Below are 18,074 nucleotides of genomic sequence, written 5' to 3'. Positions count from 1 at the left end.
AAGTAACATTGAATGATCAGTTAATAAAACACTTTCCTATATTTCTCTAGGATTTATAGCCTAACTCATAATACTTCAGGAAGTTACATTTCAAGAGTTCTGTTCCTTTTACTGCTCTGGAAGATAGTGTATACAGAGAGAACTGTGACATACTCTCTACTTCCTAATGTCCTGTGACATATTCAACTGAGACAAATGCAAAATAAAAGTACTTGCTGCCCTGGGATTTCTAAAGCTTTTTACCTGGAAACTTGCCAGGCAAAATCCCAAGGCAGTAAACATTATATAGGCTTTTCTTTTTTTACTTAGGCAGGAACTGCTATGGAGAAAGAGAAAATGACTTAAAGAGATTTTTAAATCATGGCAAAAGTTGGTTAGGAAAACAAATTTTTCCTTTAGAAAATGTTTTACTGCCTTAATTATAGAAAAACGACCTTATTCCCTCTACACTTTTCCTCCAAAAGAAGAATGATCTTGTAATCTGAGAGGCTCTATTTCTTAGTTTTGGGATTGAGAAGAGGTTGAAGTTCAATAAAGAGACATAATGGAAAAGAATATAGAGAAGAATGTCTATATGTGTATAACTGAGCCAGTTTGCTATGCGGCAGAAATTGACACAACATTGTAAATCAACTAGACTTCAATAAAAAATTTTAAAAAAGAGACAGCCTGGGGACTCAGTTTCCTAGGTCTACTGCATAATTAATCCTATGAACAGGTCTTCAGACATTTTCGCTGGCCTGTCGCAGACTGTCACCCTCCTCTGTTGGGTTTTATCATAGCAGCTAAAATAGGACCATACAATATGGCCCCAGACCAGGTTTGTCTTAACGGATTCAGGAAGGACCTTGGATAAACTCCTCAGAGAGGAATGGGTCAGTGATGATCAGTGACAGGACTGGGCAATAGACACAGAACCCAAGAGGTCAGGGGTGGCCCAAGTGGGCAATGTAAATGTGAAAGTGAGATAAGAAAGAGTGACTGCCAAGAGCCCACTCTCTAGGGCACACGTGTGCCTGGGACCAGCCTCTCCTCTTTCTGGACCTGTTTCAGAAATGTCTATTCCGCCTCCTCTTGGTTCCTGGGAGGCAGGATTTGAATTACATGGGTTAGTAAGATTATCCAGAAAAAGGGTCTTACATGAATCTGATACCATACGCCTGTCATTTCAATGTTACACTTGGCTTTAGACGTTTTGTGTAAATCAGGTTGATGAAATCATGGTTTGGCTTTAATTTAAATGTTATTTTATCTCACTGGCCTGTTTGATGACATAATGGATCAAAAGTTCTCCTATTAATGTTTTTCCCAAATTTAATATGCAGATTTTAAAGTTTTTGCTGAAGTTTTTTTTAAAAAAATTAAAGAATCTTTTTATTATGCCAGTATTTTAATTTAATTTTTATTTTGTATTGGGGTATAGTTGATTTACAATGCTGTGTTAGTTTCAATTGTACAGCAAAGTGGTTCAGTCATACATGTACATACATCCATTGTTTGTTTTTTGCGGTATGTGGGCCTCTCACTGCTGTGGCCTCTCCCCCTGCGGAGCACAGGCTCCGGACGCGCAGGCTCAGCGGCCATGGCTCACGGGCCCAGCCGCTCCGTGGCATGTGGGATCTTCCCGGACTGGGGCACGAACCTGCGTCCCCTGCATCGGCAGGTGGACTCTCAACCACCGCGCCACCAGGGAAGCCCCATCCATTGATTTTTAGATTCTTTTCCCATATAGGTTATTACAGAGTATTGAGCAGAGTTCCCTGTGCTATACAGTAGGTCCTTGTAGATTATCTATTTTATATATAGTAGTGTGTATATCTTAATCCCAACCTCCTAATTTATCCCTTCCCCCCACCTTTAATGACTGTTTCCCATATAGAATTCTCCAGAATCCAAAAAGAGTCACTTCTGGATCCAGGAAATATCATAAATGGGTCTAATTGAATTCTATCTTGAGGTACAGGAATTTTTTTTTCTAGTTCTTTGCTTTTGATGGTTTAAATAAATTATGAACAGAAAGTATTCATCTTTCAATCATGTGTTGGAAAAAGAAGCCTAGTAAACCATGGCTAGAAATATATTATGATTTTCTCAGCAAGCAGGAAGAGTGATTCTACTGTCAGACTTACCCATTTCGTGGGGAATTTCGTGACACAAGATAGCAATTGTTGTGGTCACTCCTGACTCGGAAGAAGATGAGAAGGCTGCTCCTATGACTAGGCCATCTGCAAAATTATGCAGGCTGTCCCCAACCAGGATCATTATTGCTAACAAGCTAATGGTTTTGCCTAAAGAACCAAAAAAAGGTGTAAGAAGCATTAACAAAGCACTACATAGTTCATGGAATCCTTCAGTTACGATCAACTTTCCCCTCTAGCCTCGACATTCTTAAATTGCACCAGATTGAGTAACTCCACTTTGTCTCAGCTTTCAAAATAGGTCACGACCAGAGATGTGAACACGGCAACCGATATGACACACGGATTTATGGTCACCATTTTTCTAATGGGTCTGACTAATTATGAGATGTTAGGGCATTCGCTCTTCTATCCTCCTGTTCAGCTGTGCCAACAGAAGATAAAAATAACACTGTTATAACTTTCCAAAATGCATTCGATGACCTTTCCACATAATGTCTTTTGTGAAGCATTTTTAAATAATTTAAGACCCTCGGGGCAGAATGCCATTAAAATGGAGTCTATTTTCTGAAACTGTCCCCTGAGTCAGACTGCCCCTCGTGTCAGTCTCCTGGAGTCAACTGTCAACCTCTTGCCACTCTGTGATCGTTCCCCTTTCTGGTTGGTGCTAACCACCCTCCCCTACTGCCTCCTTCACTCCCCAGATGTGACCACGGCAGAACCGCTTCCATCCCTTCCGATCCCAAAGTTAGCTTTGGAACATTCACTGAATGTTCTGTCTTTCCGACTAGACCAACTAGACGTTGGATGAAATAAAGAGAAGCTGTCTTCATGCGCTTCTATTACATTATATACGTTATCTGATTAGTAGACAGCCAATGAAATAAACTGGACCATAATGGGTTTAATTAATGAAATAATTAGATCACAGTTGGGTTCAAGCTTTTGACGGACAGAATTTCTGTTTTCAAAAACCTAAAACTGTATATTAGTATTATGGGTTGGAACCATTAACAAATACAAAAAGTATTCCAGGGATAACACATATTCTGACAGTGAACTACCTAGGTATACCATTTGATAAGAACAGCCATTAAAATCAATTGCTGTAGTCTAATTACTCAGTTGATGTATACTGTGTGACAGGTGTTAGGAGTTGCTATTGTTACTATGAGAACTGCCCACAATATTCTAATAACTGGACGCTCAATAAAAATAGGAAGAGGTTACCTTCTGGTTTCTGTTACCTGGTCTAAGACTGTGGAGGGACTGCACTGTAATATGGTTTACTGGGGGGATATGATTTGACTTATTTCATAGCCCACACTGTGAAATAAGGAACTTCAGTAAACAGCAGATCTAGCCCAGACTATCAGCCAGGAGATAAGTGTACTGCCTGTGTTAGAAAGACATGCCATGCATTTTACATCTCAAAATCATGCTTTATTTAGAACCATCGCGGTGAGACTCAGTTCTCTCATTCTGGTGGTTTCCTAATTCATTTCATTCTTCAACAAAAATGAGAAGATTTTAAGCAACAGTCATAAAAATACAGAATAAATATCAAAGTATTGAATTCAGAGAGTTCTTATTGGCATCGCCTGGAAGCTCTCTGAGCCTAAAAATGCAAACAGGTCACTCAGCTGTTCCTGCCAATTTTCGGAAGTAAAGCTCTTTTTTGTGGAAATAAAATCAAATAATTTAAAGTAATCCATGTGACAACACTGCAGCATACAAATAAATTGTGATTTCCAATCCGTGCCTGTGCGTATGCCTACATACAGTTTTGATATTAACGGCATATATTTGGATGGAAAACCTTTACCCAATTTATACTTTGCCAAGAAACACTGCAGCCTATTTTTGTTGCCTATTATTTTGTTATCTCTGATGATGGGTTTCTAAATGTCAGATCATGGCCATGTAACAAGCCGCAAGGCAAATACACATATTTGCATATAAACGACAAGGAGCAAGCACATTGTGCATGTTAAGACAACTGAAACATTACTCAGTGGAAGGTAAGACAAGCGTTCACTGGCAAATCAATGTACTCATTACAGAACTATCAATAATATTCCACCTTTCCTTCGGTACATGGAAGTCATTTCGAGTTCCACATTTCTGACTTAGCAGAGGTTTTCCATGGTAATACCCAGGCTGGATCTTGTATCGTGCTGCTTTTTGTTTATTTAAATCAGACTGTGGATAGGACTTTCACATCCTGAGTTCCACCAGTGAGGTAATATGAAACAAGTAATCAAATATTTGAAGCTAATTCAATATGTCCCTGGCAAAAAGGGCAGCTGCATAATTGAATCTGGATTTGTTCACCAATCATTCCGTACGCCAAGATGGATATCTGAAGTAGAAAGATATCAGGTCTACAAAATATTTGACTAAGACCATCATTATTACTCCCACTCCCATTATTACAGCCACTCTCTGCTCCTAATTTGACTAGGTGTAGCCCTCTTTCCACTTCCTTTCTTCTAAAAACAAATACAAAGAAATGTCTCTGATATACCTTCTAGGTCTAAAATTTCTCCTGGAACTAAGTATTTACAAGGAAAAATATCACTACCAATGTCCTGAAAAAAGAATTGGACAGACTACGTAATTACATATTTTGAATCATATAAATAAATTACAGGCGTGAAAACATCAAACACATTCAGAACAGTGATTCTTACCACCTTGTTTGTTCTTATTAGCATTTATATCCTCAACCACATTGCAACCTAAGGATAAAGACCATTCCTAATTTTATTCCCCCGTGCAACCACAGTGCCTAAAACATCCTCAAACATTTTTTATAATTCATTTATTTTATTTATTTATTATTTTTGGCTGCGTTGGGTCTTCGCCGCTGTGCGTGGGCTTTCTCTAGTTGCGGCGAGCCGGCTACTCTTCATTGTGGTGCACGGACTTCTCATTGCGGTGGCTTCTCTTGCTGCGGAGCACTGGCTCTAGGTGCGTGGGCTTCAGTAGTTGTGGTTCGCGGGCTCTAGAGCACAGGCTCAGTAGTTGTGGCGCACGGGCCTAGTTGCTCCGTGGCATATGGGATCTTCCTGGACCAGGGCTCGAACCCACGTCCCCTGCATTGGCAGGCGGGTTCTTAACCACTGCACCACCCAAGAAGCCCTAACATTTCTTAAATGAATGAAAGAATGTGAAAAAATACAGGGATGCATGCCTGAATGAATGATCACAAGGAAATTGTTGCTGCATTAGCATTTCTTAGTTCCTCAATGCTAGAGTTTAGTAGCTATGTAGTCCTGGGCAGTGACTTACCCTCTCTAATGACTGGTCTCTTCATTTGTGTAATTTGAATATTAATTATTCTTACTTCAGTAAAGTGTTAAGAGGATTAAATGAGATAATCCAGATCTCATTAAATGAGATAATCCAGAATGTGTTTAGCATTCTGCCTGGCATATAATAAGTATTCAATAAATACCTCTCTTTCTTCTCAGGTAACTAACTTATTCTGATAGGGTGGGCATAACTAATCATGACTGCTTAACATTAAACTATTGAGAAGTGTGTTTACAAAAGAGTAATATCAGTGAGAAAAATGGGGCAAAGATTCAGGAGCAACTGATGAAAACCAACACAGACCTTTTAAAAAAGAAAAGTTCTAAGAATCATTCAGAAGCATGAGCACAAGGGAATAAAGTCCTGACCAAAATTGGCTAATCAAATTCAGAAATAGGGAATATCATAGAAAGAAGACGACTGGATGCAAATTATACAAACAAATGAGTTATAGCATAAGATGTGAATAACGAGATAGCACTGATTTGAACTCCACCATGTTAACGACAATATCATAAATGAGATAGACATTTGTGATGAATTATCAGTACACTGTGATAGAAGACAAAAAAAACAGTACTGTCTCCAGGCTTCACGGGAAGTAAAAGGCTCAAATCATCAGGTAAGCAGGATTTTAAACGAGCCTTGATAACCACGTAAGTATTTACACTAATCGAAGTTTCCAGAGGATCAGTTTTAAGCCATTGGGGAAAACATTTTTAAAGAATGAAGTAACACTGATATTAATGTGTAGTAGGTTTCAAAGACTGATAGGAATGAGCCCTTATTAAAAATTTCATTGCAAAATTTTAATAATGAAATACGTACCCAATATGAAATTTACATGGTTTTCACATATTTATTTCAAAACAGATACAACCTCTTTCTATGGCACTTCCTATATTTAATGTTTGGATTTTTAAAATTGGTACTCACATTTTCTGCTGGGGGCGTTCAGACTGCCTATAGGAATTTCAGCTGCCTGTGCATCTTCCGGGCCTTTCTATTTTAAATTAAAAAATAAAATATGAATGATAAGCAATAGTCATCATTTTATCGAAAAATGAAACATGAAGAGTTACGTTGATTATCAAAAGACATTCTGATCCTCCGGAGTATATCAGAACTTTTCAATTTCATAGACAAACACAGAAGGCAGAGCCAAGAGTCTGCAAGCATGTTTTTCCCACTATCTACATGTAGATGGAAATAGCACTCTCACATAGCTCAGAGCCTTCCATAGAGAGCTAGAGGCTACTTAGATAGTCTGTAATTCATTATTAAATTATGGAAGCCTTTATGAAACCCAAGCCGTAGGAAAAAAAAATGATTCTTGATTCTTGACCTCAGTTGGCCCTGCTCCTGTACAGTAAGTAGACTGTGGATCTAGAATTTCTTCTGATCTTTAAGTAGATTGTGGAGAAGAAACCATTGCAAACCCAACACTTCATTTCATTCATCGTAGCGTAAGATGCTGTTTCTGTGGTGTTTCCAGTCAGGAAAAAAAAAAAAAAAACTTGCTGACTAAGAAAGGAGATCAACAAACTTACAAAAGAATACAATTTTAAAAGATTTTTCATCCTTTCACATGACAGGTAGGTGAGATTTTGGAACTGACTTCTACAAGTTGAGATGATATGATTTTATTTCAGAGACTGACTCGTGGTTCAATTTCAGGAAAGACACCTTCCCTCCCTAGGCCTAAGATTCTTGTTCTATTGTGTGAAAAGAATACTTCTTATCTGTCTATGGAACATGTCCTTTTAGAAGCATATTCCTATCACCCCAAATTGTGGAAACTTTGAGACAAATGTAATGTGAGACATAGGCCTCTTTTTATTTAATGTAAACAGAGAAAGTAAACTTAACATTCACGTGTTAGAATAACAGCAGTTATTCAAAAGATGTAACGATAGGCTATTTTTGGAGAAGGATGGCTGAGAAGGTAGGATCTGAAGGATACGGATTAGAAGAGGTAGACAGGCCTCTTGCCTGAAATTGGTGGATCTAGAAACAAAAGAAAAATGTGGGGTTTTTAAAAAATTATGTTATATCAAAGCCTGATTAAGATCAAAAGACTATTAAAAGGCAGGAGTTCAGATATTTATTCCAGGATTTTTTTTCCCAAAAAGCTATATATCGTCACAGTATGTAAAGGAATTTAGAGGCAAATATCTAAAACTCCTTTGATGACTGGAAAGATCTGTGAGTTCCTCTTCCTTAAAAAATTTCCTTAAAAACCAGGAAATTCGGGGCTTCCCTGGTGGCACAGTGGTTGAGAGTCCGCCTGCTGATGCAAGGGACACGGGTTCGTGCCCCGGTCCGGGAAGATCCCACGTGCCGCGGAGCGGCTGGGCCCGTGAGCCATGGCCGCTGAGCCTGCGCGTCCGGAGCCTGTGCTCCGCAACGGGAGAGGCCACAACAGTGAGAGGCCCGCGAACCGCAAAAAAAAAAAAAAAAAAAAAAACCAGGAAATTCAAAATGTATATCTCAGAAATAACTAAAAAAAAACCAACAAAAAAACAGGAAATTGGACCCATCAAACAATCCTAAAAATTCAAATTATTTCTATTTCTCTTTAGGTTGATCTTGCAGCTTAAATAACAAAAGAAATGGTGAGTATATTATTAGTGAGCTAGAGTAGTCAAATCATTCTAAACTCATTGAGTTAACATCCGAGATGTGCTTGTATATTGGGGCTCTGGACCCTTCATTCACACAGAAGAAATGAGGTCAGCATTAAAGTGATTTAAAAACTAATCTCAGCCCGAAGTTATCTTCTTTCAAACCACATGTGACGTATCTAAACAATAAACACAATAGGCTTTTGTAAAGACATATTTTTTGTTCACATCCTTGAGTTATAGCTCTAGCTCTGCAATCTACTGCCAGGCTTGTATTTTGCCCGGTTAATGTGTCAGGAATAGCTTACTTCTCTCTACTCAGGAATCTACTCTTGAACTGTAACCCCCTCCCCCAAGGCCATGGTTATAGGAGGCACGTTTTCTAACTATGTTATATATTTTCATATTTTTCCGGTCCCTTTATTTATGACTTTAAGAATTCAAATGGGAATATTGTTTTGAACCTGATTGGAGGTTGTGTTTTGAGAACTCACACGGAAGATCTCTGTTGTGGAAAACTCAGTGTAACAGAAGGCACTTACTATGAGACATCTCCTTGGACAGAATCACTTCTCTCCTACATTACGAAATGAACCCTCCACTCTTAGGTCCTCTAACTAACTCCTTGCTCAACATTTATTTGGCCTCACCTAGTCATGACTAAGGATTTCTCAGACTGGAGAAACCTCAAGGTCAGCTGGTTTATGAAAACTTGTAAACGGAGTGATTAAGGATATGTTTATTATGTCAATCTGATCCACGTGTGTTTCAAAGAGGTGCAGAGAGCAGTGACTTGAATCTGTGGAAAATGCATTTTACCCTTGAAAACAGCTTTCAGGTGTTTGGCAAAGTTTTCCAAATAGGATTTATCATGATCAAGAATAGGCAAATCAAGAGTGGATTCTATTAATACTTATCCAGCCTACAGATCCTCATCTATTTATCAAGGAATAAAGGAAGGAAGGTAATCAAATCAGTAGAATACTTCAGGTCAGTAACCTACCAACTGGATAGTTGAAGCAGATTTGCCTCTGCCTGACTGGTCACTTAATTCAGTGTTGAACGCAAGATGGCTGGAATGTCCCATATGCCCATTAACCAGTGACATGCCCTGCTGGATGAGGATGGTTTAAAATTAGTGCTGAAGCCAGAAGAACACAGGTGTAGCCTCTGTCAATTCCACAGTTCTATTTAACATTTTGCTTATTGGCCAAAGGGGTGGATGACAACAAAAGGGTACTAGGAGAATTTCATCAGGATAAATACTTGCTAAAATGAATGTTTCAGGGCATAGGACTGCCCTAAAACATCATGCATAGTCTAAATGGTTTAAGAATGCAACTGCAAATTTGGGGGTAGCAGATGCAAACTAATATATATAGTATGGATAAACAACAAGGTCCTACTGTATAGCACAGGGAACTATATTCAGTATCCTGTGACAAACCATAACGGAAAAGAATATGAAAAAACATATATGTATAACTGAGTCACTTTGCTGTACAGCAGAAATTAACACAACATTGTAAATCAATTATTCTTCAATTAAAAAAAAGAATGCAACCTCAAAAATTCTAGTCATGATTTACAAAGGCATGAACGGTGGTAATTTTATATTGTCTTTTTATTTACTGCAAAATTAAATTGTGAGTCCTTTCTGATGGAGATACCAAAAGGATGATCATCGAAACTGTACTGTACCCTGTAACTACTAAATGAATATCTCCAGAAAGATATTCACCAATTAAAGTACTTGTAGCTTCTAAAATATTCACATTGCTTTTCTTTTACACAATACCATGAATCTTAAAATTATGTTCTTAAAGCTCATTTTAAGTTCCCTGACAAGTCCAAGGACCATCTGAAAAAAATATAATTTTTGAATGTTCAGAATTTATTTCACTCATTTCCACCTGGTTACATTTCTAATTATTAAGCATAAGTTGATATGTTGGCTTTCTGAATTAGTTTTTCCAGTCCATGAATGCTAGTCTACTGTGTATAAATGGGGATCTTATTATTGTCTTCAATGCTTATGTAGATTAGAACTCCTTTTGTGGAGGTTCAGTTCCTAAATTTTTTAGAGAAAGTGGGATTCCTAAGTTTTTAAGAAAGTGTTGGGATTGAAACTGTCATTCCTAATTCCTGAATTACTATAGTACCCTAGCTTGGGCCCCAGGCCAAAGAACAACCCTGATTCATTACAACAGAAAAAATTTCTACAGAATTTTGTTTAAAATCTATTTATTGTGAAAAGTTTCAAATATACAAAAAAGCTAAAAGAACTGTGATGTCAACACTCAGATATTCACTCCCTAGATCCTACCATTGACATTTTATTACACCTATTTTATCACCCATCTATCTATCTACCATCCTTCTATCCATCCATAAACCACCTTACTTTTGATGCATGAAATAGAATTTTAGAATAAATTTAGGGAGGATAATAAACAACAAGTGCTGATATTTTGAAAGACAGTAGTCTTTTAAAAGACTTTTAAAAGATAGTATACCAAAATGTTCATTGCAGCTCTATTTACAATAGCCAGGACATGGAAGCAGCCTAAGTGTCCATCGACAGATGAATGGATAAAGAAGATGTGGCACATATATACAATGGAATATTACTCAGCCATAAAAAGAAATGAAATTGAGTTATTTGTAGTGAGGTGGATGGACCTAGAGTCTGTCATACAGAGTGAAGTAAGTCAGAAAGAGAAAAACAAATACCGTATGCTAACACATATAAATGGAATCTAAAAAAAAGAAAAAAATGGTCATGAAGAACCTAGGGGCAAGACGGGAATAAAGACACAGACCTACTAGAGAATGGACTTGAGGATATGGGGAGGGGGAAGGGTAAGCTGGGACAAAGTGAGAGAGTGGCATGGACATATATACACTACCAAATGTAAAATAGATAGCTAGTGGGAAGCAGCCACATAGCACAGGGAGATCAGCTCGGTGCTTTGTGACCACCTAGAGGGGTGGGATAGGGAGGGTGGGAGGGACAGAGATGCAAGAGGGAAGAGATATGGGGACATATGTATGTGTATAACTGATTCACTTTGTTATAAAGCAGAAACTAACACACCATTGTAAAGCAATTATACTCCAATAAGGAAGTTAAAAAAAAATACCAATAGCATCAGTTACTCAAGGAAAATGACTATAACATATATTGCTTCTGCTTATACCTACAATACCTAATTAATAGAAATTAATAAAGACTTGTTTTCTGAGTAAAAAAAAAAAAGATAGTAGTGTTTGCTTGTTTAAAAGTTTGTTTAAAAGTCTTTTAAAAGATAGTAGTGTTTGCCCTGAGTACAAGCATTTTATAGTATGTGAATGGGAAGAAAGTCAGGGAGTAAGTAGAAAACCATGAAGACTGCAGAATCGCAGGACTTTGTAGGGAAAGTTTATTTTAGTCTCCTGGAGTTTTTTGTTTGTTTACCAGCATTTATGTTTTTAACTGTGCATCTATTTTCTTATAGGGTAATATATAAGAGCAAAAAGAAACAAAATCTAAAAATAAGCCACACTACATTTTACATTTCATCATATATGTAGCAATTGATCCAATGCAGGCACAATGGAAGCAATTATTCAAGCTGAAAAAAAGATTTGCTGGAATTCCCACTCCTGAGCTTGTTTGCATAATTTTAAATGTCCTTAAGATAGAAATGATGCATAATTTTCAGAATTTTCAAAGTTTTTGTTTGCTTGTTAATTTGCTTTGGGTTAAGCACGATACCCAAAACACAGACTGGTAGCTAGGCCTTTAACCCCCTTCATTCTCAGACATGAAATATTCTCCTGTTTCTAAACTAGCCAGGGAGGTCAAAAAGGAGGCTGTAATAAGTATAGTAATGGGCCAGCAACAGATGTTTGAAACATTAATAACCATGCTTATAGGGAAGCTCTCAGTCAGAATGATCCGTGTGTCCTAGAAATCGGAGTCGCACCCCTTAAACAGACAACCTCATGAAGATGTTAATTACTCTTGAACAAGTATTTCTAAAATAAAAGACAAATATCATGAAGCCCTAACATAAAAGATAAATAAAATTTAAACTATACCTCGGCACTTGGTGATACAAGAAGAAGAAAACATTTTTCTATTAAGAAAAATCCATGGATGCCTCCTATTAATCCCAACAGTTTCCAAATGTGGCCCTTGTGCTCATGGAAATGTCCAGACTCCGAGGCTTCCTGCTCATGTAAACCAAGAACCTAAACAGAAAAGAGATGGAAAGAAAGAACTTCTGATGACTTAAATATTATTTAGTAGGTCCACTGTTGAAAATATATTCAATTTCCATTCGGGGCAACCCCATGACAACACCTGAATTCACTCAAAGCCCAGTTTGCTTTTAGATGTATGAATACTTCCACTATATGATTTCATCAGGGCCAAATACGATGTGAAAAAAGAAAGGAGAGCTTTGAAAAGCTGCTGCTAATGAGCAGACTAAAGCCTAAGCTTATTTCAGCAAGTGGCCTAAATTTTCACACATTCTCAGTCCTTGAGCTGAATTCTTTTCCAGTTCAATCCATCCCGATTTGCACAGCAATGCTTTATAACAAATCAATATTTTTTATATCCAAAACAAATATAAAGATACATTTCATCCAGGGTTTCTTCTCCCCATGCCCCATAGCAATTAAAGAAAACTTTTAATAAATGTTCAAATAAGTAAGAAATCCACCTGAAGGACTTTTTTCCATTGAGCGCACCTGTATGCCCAGCAATACTGTCAGCTCTCTGGGACACAAAAGGATACTAGAAAAGCATTAGGAATTTTCCTCTAGTTGACTCATCCCACTGCTTGTCTCATCCATTTGTTGACCTCATGATTTCTTGTGAGCTAGTAAATCAGAATGTATCTTATTCCCTCCCCAGGAGAAGACAGTTTGGGAAATATTGTGGTTTCCATATTTAGGACATTACTAACCATTAAATTTAGAAAAGAAAAAAATTATATGTGTATATGTTCATATAAGTAGTGTATAGATATTTATGTACATATGCATATACACATTGATACATATGTACACATGTGTGAGTATATGTACGGATCTCCATATACACATTGAGTGTATGGACATAACTAAGGACGTATACAGGTTAGTCCACTTTTTCTTTTGGTAAAGACTTAAAAGGACAGGCACCTAATATTTGGAATTACCATGATGTCACAAAACAGAGGACGTTGTCATGTCAGAAAAGAAAACAGAGGAAAACCTCACAATCTCAGAATAAAATGTACATCTTCAAGTTGAATCAATGCAGCTAGTTAAAAGAGGAAATCGTGACAGTGGGATTTTTCTCATTTCTGTGCAGACCTTTAAACACTTGCCGTGCATCACATTCAGGAACCACTGATTTTTCTAGCCTTCCACCACGCCTGTACGGCATCTGTCTTCCTCTTCCCAATAACTTATGTCCTCCTCTCTTTCCTCAAGTAAAGCAACTGCCTTCTAAGTGAAACCCAGCTAAGTTCCCCTCTGTAAATATGTCTCTGTAGGGCTGGTGGACAGTCCCACTCCCCCCAACGTCCACCCCTGCTGCCTTGGCCTGTGTACTCTCCCACTCGGGGAGACCCAGGCAGCCTTAAGATCCTGTTGCTATTTCCCAGGATCCTGGGCAATGAACAGCTCTGCACCCACTGCAGTGACCTAGCAACAGGCTTCGGCCACTGCCTCAAGCCAGTAAGCCCTGAAATATTTCCTGAAAATTAGATTATAAGGGAAATTAAAACTAATAATGGTTTGTTTCATTTCTCCAATGCTCACTTTGCAATTTTCAGAACACATAATAATTTCTGAGCCTCTAAGCAACAAGAGGGACCCTGCAGGAAATTGCTAGAGGCTTGCGGAAAACTTTAACATCTCAGACTTTGTGAGACGTGGGGGAAATCATTGGCTCAGCATTACCCATCATGAGAGATTTCAGGAGGAATACATAACCTCACCTGAAGACCCTTCTCCCTGAACTCTTCTGCATCTCTGGTTCTAATCCTATCATCTCTGACAAATAAAGAGCCTCTGAAAACTTCAGCAAAGAGCCAGCTTCCTGGAGATTGCATGTTTCTTAAAGGAAATCTAGATGCTAATAGTTGGGCAAGGAAAGAGAAATTCATTTTGATGGTTCAAACGAAGAGAGGTTAATGGTGGAGCTATGACAGAGGTGTGGGCAGGTGTCAAGAGTATGAACGAGGGATAATGAGACACCCGGAAACCGGCAACCCCAGGGAACCATTATCACTCTTAGGGCTGAAAGGGCAAAGGGCAAAGGTTGGAAAGAACTGGAGCTCAATTACTGAAGCTCCATGGGAGATGAAGTTAGGGAGGAGGCCTCCTGCAGGAGGTGTATTACGGCCGGTAATCAGCCACTTCTAGAGCTAGTGCTGGAGGGAGGGAGTGGGGAAGAGATACCCCTGCCACTCTCTCCTCCTGCCCTGGCTTTTCTGTTGTGCACCCGCTGGGGGAACTCAAACAACTATCCAGCCTGCAGGGAGCTGAGGGGGTGCAATCTTCAGGGGCAGAGAAGAGCAGAGCATGGATCTGATGAGGGGTGGGGGCCACTGGAGAAAAACCAGTACATCTTATAGCCCATTCGTTTTTATTTACAGATACGTACACTTCCTGAATTTCTGTTAATAGGAATCCATATCTGATCACGTATTTTTAAATTTCAAAAGTAAGAATAACCTGGTGGATCTAATGATTAATCATCTGTTTTCTCCTACAAGGGTTCTGGGGAAATAACACTGATTATCACGGAAAACACTGGCCACTGTATCTATGCATCCACGTCACTGTGAAATTCTGCATAAACACCTCCAGTGGCACAAAGTAAAGAGAAATTAGAAACACTCCGTCTGAAACGGAAAATAGCCACTTACCTGAGGAATCAGATGGAGCAGAGCATCCCCAGAAAGTGTCCCAACAGCCAGACCCACAAACAGCTGTAAAACGAGCCGATAGCTCTCCTCGCAGCAGTGGAAAAGGGTCAGGGTCGTCCCGAGCATGGAGCCCAGCGTGAGCAACGTCACGGCCATGGTGCTGTAGCCATATTCTACGCCAAAAAGGAGATTGCAAAACAGTCAGAGCCCCTATGAGGGCCTCTGCCAGTGAACATGCTAGAAGAACCCAGCCTGTGCTACAACCGATAGGGATACGAAACTGTTTTGTGAGTGCTCTATTGGGTAAAAGGTTTCAAGGCTTTAATTTGTAAGGAAAAGAATGAAAAGACTTTCTCCAAATTACTCCGTTGCTTTGAAGTTATCCTGACCACCCCTTATGAAAAAATCACCCTAGCAAGCAAGGAGCTAGCTTACCTCCTACCCCCAAAGAAAATAATTTCTCTCACTTTAAACTACAACCTCTATTGACAGACACTGGTAATATTTGTCATTTCATTTCATTTAAACATTTCGAAGGCAAGGAAGCAAGGTTACAGAAGGAGCATATAGTTTGGGCCACTGTAGATCAATATTTGTGGACAAAATGAGTACTTTCTCACAAAAATTCTCAAAATTATTTGTAATGTCAGAAGTGTTTATTATTCTCTGACTAAAACGAGCGATTGTATTGGTAAAAACGGATCAATGTGTAATGGATAATAATATAAATTTGGACAGCCTACCTTTTGGATTATTGCAATAAGTTTTTATAACCCCTAAAATTTATTCTGTATTTCTAAGCTTCTAGATTTTTTAAATGTTCAGAAAGTGCAATTTTTTACAATTATTCAAACAGAAACAAATATGTAGGAGGGGAGAAGAAATAAAAGGGTAAAGGAAGAAAGAGAAAGAGAAAGATTAAGAGAAAGAAATGGCTTTCAGAGTCAAGTATATATGATTTGGGAATAAAAAGTATTCACACACCATTTTCCTTTGGTTGCACATATCCAGAGCGAATACTCTGTTTCAAATTAGAAGTTACTAACGTCAGGCCAAATGGTTTGTAAACAAGGAAGGTAGGTAATTGCAAAATTAAACTCTCATTTCCTTTCGTGACCACAGATAGATAAAAAAATCAAGCAATTTCAGCTATCATACTATTGCACTTAAAGCCCATTGTGGATTTTAATAAATTACCATCTTAAAAGGTGTTATAATTGAAGATGTTGCACCCTCATCATTCTTGTACTTTTCTGGGACAGTCATTCTCCACAGTACGTCATGTTAATGACACTAGCTGGTAAGATGGCAATAGGCTTGGGATGTGAAGAGGACCCTTATCGAATTACAAGCTCTAAATTATACAGAGATCGAACATTAAAATAAAGTTGGTGGTGTACTCAGGGGAGGCAAAAAACTTTCACCCTTTGATTTTTCCCACTCTCACCGCTACTCCTTCGCTGTGAGTTTTCCCACTCTCACCGCTACTCCTTCGCTGCTAGGGAAATCTATAAAACGGCTGTTGTTCAACAGATACAGAGTTTCAGTTTTGCAAGACGAGGCATTTCTAGAGATCTGTTGCAGAGCAATGTGAAAATACTTAATACTACCGAACCGTACACTTATTGAGATGGTAAAGTGCATGTATTTTTTACAACATTAAACAAAAATAACAGCAATAGTCTGGAATGATCATACACCTGCCTAGAGGTTTTATTTTGCTCTAATTTAATACCTATGTTGTTAAAAAATCCCTAGAGATATTTAACCAAGTTTCACATTCCATTCTTCCACAGACTCTCAGTGGGAAAGTGATTCTTCTTGACTAACAGATAAATTAAAGACATTTGAAGTTTAACATGAGCACCTGGGTGCCTAATAAAGTTCAAAGTTGCCACATTTTTATGGTGGCTACAAAAGATAAGAAAATGTCAGGAACTCAACAAGGACAGATTAGGGGCTGACATTTCCCAGGCAAAAGGCAAAGTTTCAAGTTCTTTAATTCTTCTACTCTCCCCATTGTCCTGAGGGCAGCTACAGTGCGGTTTTGGAAGAGAAAGGATGTTTCATTCCTTGGGAGCTTGTAAATCTTTCTTGACTGGAGTCAGATTTGATATAAATCTTTCCCATCCTTACAACAGAACTGGACCTACCAACTAAATTCTTAACCAATCCTGAGCAGCTTCTTTGAACAGGTCTGAAACGATTTCTACACGGCCATAGCATTCTTTCCTGGAAATTCAACTGAAGGTGGTGCTTAGGGGTTGCGTTTCAGCATACTGAACACTGTGTTCTTAATAACGTCTCCCTGTGTCGTCCTCTCTTTAACGTCTTACATTCCTGTAATTTCAAAAGGCCAGCAACACAAACCTTTCTCTTTAGTTATATGATGCAACATTTTAAATTGAGGACGGTGCTGTTTTTCTAGGTTCTTTAGTGAGTATGACTTGTTTGGATTTTTCTCAGGAAGACTATTTCCTAGAAGGGTCTAGAAGTTAATTAAAAAGGGAATTAAGCTTTTTTCATGGATCTTCAGTCCAAAACCCTGTTTCCAATTGGCCTGTATAACCAGACCCCGTGCCAGGGAGGTGTCTGGTTATACAGATCCATTTTTGAGCCATCGCTGACCACAAGGTGTTGAATTATTTAGCTGCTCACTTTTAATGAAGCTTTTTTTCCTCTCAGTGAACGTGGAGTTTTAGCTATATAGACCTGGCATGTTTTTGTTCACAATCTTCAAATGAATCACTCGATGTAGGATCCATTATGAGTTAGAAATAAGTAACTGAACAATTCTGCTACGATGGGCATTGCAGACTACCTCAAAGAGAAAGAAAAGCAGTTCTGAAAAATATGTAAAGCCCTCAGATCAATGGTAATTTTTTTTTTTTTTTATGGTACACGGGCCTCTCACTGTCGTGGCCTCTCCCGTGGCGGAGCACAGGCTCTGGACGCGCAGGCTCAGCGGCCATGGCTCACGGGCCCAGCCGCTCCGCGGCATGTGGGATCCTCCCGGACCAGGGCACGAACCCGTGTCCCCGGCATCGGCAGGCGGACTCTCAACCACTGCGCCACCAGGGAAG

At 38.7% G+C, this 18,074-nt stretch overlaps 1 protein-coding gene across 3 annotated transcripts in view; it reads right to left on the bottom strand.

Moving 5' to 3' along the window:
• Positions 1 to 18,074, bottom strand: part of SLC39A12 (solute carrier family 39 member 12) — a 67,961-nt gene that overhangs the window by 23,875 nt on the left and 26,012 nt on the right. The window contains exons 6-10 of one of the 3 annotated variants that reach the window (XM_060003789.1): positions 14,992 to 15,164; positions 12,164 to 12,316; positions 9,084 to 9,194; positions 6,393 to 6,459; positions 2,130 to 2,288 (exon numbers count right to left, since the gene is read on the bottom strand). In XM_060003789.1, coding sequence (XP_059859772.1) covers positions 2,130 to 2,288; positions 6,393 to 6,459; positions 9,084 to 9,194; positions 12,164 to 12,316; positions 14,992 to 15,164 — 663 coding nt within the window. The remainder of the gene's footprint in view (positions 1 to 2,129; positions 2,289 to 6,392; positions 6,460 to 9,083; positions 9,195 to 12,163; positions 12,317 to 14,991; positions 15,165 to 18,074) is intronic. The other 2 variants (XM_060003790.1, XM_060003791.1) reach the window with 2 other exon arrangements.

Source organism: Delphinus delphis, chromosome 2, assembly GCF_949987515.2.
Source record: "Delphinus delphis chromosome 2, mDelDel1.2, whole genome shotgun sequence".
Lineage (NCBI taxonomy): Eukaryota > Metazoa > Chordata > Mammalia > Artiodactyla > Delphinidae > Delphinus > Delphinus delphis.
Note: the sequence above shows the minus strand (reverse complement) of the source record. Positions and strands in the feature narration are given on the sequence as shown.